We start from the raw sequence: 3,747 nt of genomic DNA on the forward strand, positions 1-3,747 counted from the left end.
TTACCCAGCGGTGCCAGAATCGATCACCGAAGAGTTGTGTTTGGTGCCAGCGTTGCCTTAGATCCAGCTCGTCTCTGCAAACAGGTTTGTAGCCATCTGTCGAGCCCAGCAACAAATGATTTGGAGTGAGGGCGATGTCGTCCGATGACTCGAGACTTACAAAGGTCAGCGGGCGCGAGTTGATAATATACTCTGCTTCCATCAGCGCGCTACGAAGACTTTCGTCGTTGAAAGAATACATCGGGCAGATGCCTTTCAAAATTGTTTTCGTGGTTCGGACGAGTCGTTCCCAGGCGCCTCCCATATGGGGTGCGCCGGGTGGGTTGAAGCGCCATTTAATGCGGTCGTATTTTATGGTTAGCTTGTCAAAATCGATCTTCATCAGCTCCTCTCGTACAGCTTTTTCGGTGGCCCTAAAATTCGTGCCGTTGTCCGAGTATATTTCCATCGGCGTACCACGGCGTGCCATAAAATTGCGTAAGCACATGATGCAGGAGCTAGTATCCAAACTGTAAGCTATTTCGAAGTGTACTGCTCGGAGTGTCAGGCAAGTAAAAAGCACACCCCATCTCTTCTCCTTATGCCGGCCGACATTTACCAGTATGGGTCCGAAGTAGTCAACGCCTGTATACGTAAATGGTCTTGCGAAGCTGGCCAATCTCGCTGCGGGTATTGGCGCCATTTGTGGAGGTTCAGGCACGACGTTATTTATCTTACATTTTTGGCAGGATTTACGCACAGACTTGTATAAAACGCGCAAACGTGGCACGTAATAAGAGGCCATTACGTTGTTTATGGTCGTCTCATGAGCCATATGGTGATTTTCGACGTGATATGCCTTTACTATTAGGAACGAAATGTAGCTTTCCCTTGGCATAACGATAGCGTCTTTCCTGCAGTTGATGGAGTCGGCTCTACCTTGAGTCCTCATGATCCCGTTTTCATCGAGGTAAACATTTAATCCAGCCAATCTGCTTTGTTTGCTTAGCGATAGCTTTGCACGTAGTAAACTAATTTCTGCGGAATATGCTTCAGCTTGCGCTTGCTTGAAGAGTAGGTTGATCGCCTTTTTGATCAGTTCCGGAGTAATATTGTTCGGTTTGGTCCGGTTGAGTCGTTTAGCGTTCAATCGATCGAAGTACAAGAGGAATGTTGCTACTGCTCTGTATAGGCGACGCCACTCTGAGAAATATTCCACGTTAAATTTTATGGCATAATTTTTTCGAGTTACGTGTAAGTGTTTTCTCAGCTCCGTCATATCTGTTTCTTCGAAATGCTGTGGTTGTTGCGGCCACTAGCTCTCGTACAATTTCAGGAACTCTGGCCCCTGCAGCCACTGCTTAGTTCCCACCGTACTATTGACCTTCGTCGCCCCATCTGCCACGTTCCACTTTGTTGGAACCCATCGCCATTGTATTGTTGGAGCTCTCCAGGACCTCTCCGACGTGATGCATAACGAACTGTTGGAAGTTACGGGGGTCCATCTTTAGCCACTGTAACACCGTTTTGGAATCGGACCAGTATGTGGCGCTTCCGATTTTCAGACCACGTAGGTTGATGATCTTTTGAGCCAAACGTACACCCATTACTGCGGCTTGGAGTTCCATACGTGGAATGGACATCGGCTTCAGCGGTGCGACCTTACTTTTTGCAGCCACCAGTGTCACGTCGACTATGTCGTCTCGATGTACCCGCACATAAGAGGCCGCGGCGTATGCATATTCGCTCGCGTCGACGAACGTGTGGAGATCTACCCGAGTCGATTTAGTCAGATTCGGGGAATAGCATCTAGGAATCTCGATTGCCTCTACATCTGGCAGAAGTTGCTTCCACTGACGCCAGGGGTGGTGTAGTGACTCAGGCAGCTCTTCATCCCATCCTATGTTGGCTCGCCACACATGTTGGAGGAGTATTTTTAAGCCGATTGTGTGACACGACAGTATCCCCAGGGGGGTCGAAAATTGACATGAGGACCTGTAGGACCTCTCTTTTGGTGGGGATTAGGCCATCCATCAGTACGTCACGTCGCAGCCGGGCGACCCTGAGAACATATTTCAAAACGTCAGTTTGTGGCACCCAATACATACCTAACACCTTTTCTGTGCCACCAAATTGGACTGGCGCTTGCGCTGCGAAGTCGGCATCGAGTAACTGCATAAGGACTTCAGTGGAGTTCGAGGTCCAATTTCGGATTTCGAATCCACCAGCTTGATAAACCTTGCGAACCAGAGTTGCCACGTCGAGAGCCTCCTGCTCGCTGTCCGTACTGTCGATGTAGTCGTCGACATAGTGAGCCTTTCGGATGGCCTCGTATGCTTGAGGATACTGCTGGCGGTATGATTCTGCATTCTTGTCACGTATGTAGTGAGCAATGCATGGCGCACAACTTATGCCAAAGGTCATTGCGTGCATTACGTACACGTTTACGTTGTTTCTGGCTTTGTCATACCATAGGAATCGTTGGGCATGTCTGTCCTCCGCGCGGATGTTGATTCTGTGGAACATTTCCGCGATGTCCCCGCAGACCGCCACCTGGCCAACCCGGAACGCGAGCAGGATCTCGATAAGTGGATTCAAGAGATCTGGTCCGGTAAGCAGAAAGTCGTTTAGACAGACCCCGTTAGATTTCGCAGCTGCGTCCCAAACGAGCCTTATTTTATTTGGCTTATTGGGATTTAGTGCTATGAAAATTGGCAAGTATCAAGTTTGCTTGTTCTGGTTGGTAATCTCCGTTTCCGATAGCTCGACCGCATAACCCTTTTGCAATAGGTTACGAATTTGCACAGAAATTTTGTCGTACAAATCTGGCTCTCGCTTGATTTTAGCTTTCAGACAGTTAAGGCGACTGAGCGCGTTGGTGTAACTTTCTGGTAGCGTGTCATTACTGTTGCGCCATAAAAGGCCGACTTCAAATCGGCCATTCACCTTGATACATGTCCGGTCGAGAATTTCCTTCGCTTGCTGGTCGTCGGCCGACTGTACGTTGTGAATTTTTACGGGATCTAGGCTAAAGCTGTCTTCTGTTCCATCTACAGTCGCAGTGGTGCATAGTCACGTAACTCGATGCGGTCGATGTACCTTGTACGCTCCATCCAAGTAAACATTTAGAAGCGATGGGTTCGTCCCTTCTGCCTTCACGAATTCTGCGTGGAACAGCAATCTTCCAGTTGTCGGCCCCAATAAGTAGAGTTGGCCGAACGTCGTAATATGACTGGAGTGGTATGCCTTTTAAATACGGATATTTACTACGAAGTTCACTTACGTTAATCGTTTGCTTAGGTAGAGCGATATTTTTTATAGTATGTACGTTGTTGAGCCAATACAATTTGCCGGTATTTGGAGCCGAGATCTGTATTGATGCCCTTACGGATGCACTTTCGTTGCGTGTAGTTTCGCTGGTCCATTGCAAACATATAGGTGTTGGTACTCCTTTGATATCGAGTTTTTCGAACGCCGCTTCGTCAATGAGAGACACGGAAGAACCTTCGTCAAGAAACGCGTAAATCTTAATGGTTTTGCTGGCTGTATGAAGGTTCACGGGCATGATGCGGAAATATTGGCTACTGGAGTTGTTACTTCGGTGCGTGCTCACGTGGGCTTGGTCCTTTTCCGCGTCGACGGGAGTTTCGGTACCTTCGCTGTGGAGTAATGGATGATGCTTTCGAGAGCAGCCATTTATGCCGCAACTCTTTTTTGAGAAGCACCCTTTGCGATGGGGTTTAAGGCATCGATAACACGCTCCACCTT

General features: G+C 48.4%; 1 protein-coding gene across 1 annotated transcript; it reads right to left on the reverse strand.

Moving 5' to 3' along the window:
- Nucleotides 1-160: 160 nt before the first annotated feature.
- LOC118756574 lies at nucleotides 161-2,403 on the reverse strand (the record flags this gene model as incomplete). Its single annotated transcript, XM_036491329.1, has 2 exons — nucleotides 2,088-2,403; nucleotides 161-1,182 (listed from the first exon to the last, which is right to left on the reverse strand). Coding segments are annotated over exons 1-2 (1,338 nt in total), but the record flags the coding sequence as incomplete, so codon positions are not given.
- Between the last annotated feature and the right edge of the window lie 1,344 nt (nucleotides 2,404-3,747).

The sequence above is a fragment of the Rhagoletis pomonella genome, unplaced genomic scaffold (genome assembly GCF_013731165.1).
Source record: "Rhagoletis pomonella isolate Grant_MI unplaced genomic scaffold, Rhpom_1.0 Rhpom_scaffold_10908, whole genome shotgun sequence".
In the NCBI taxonomy this organism is placed as follows: domain Eukaryota; kingdom Metazoa; phylum Arthropoda; class Insecta; order Diptera; family Tephritidae; genus Rhagoletis; species Rhagoletis pomonella.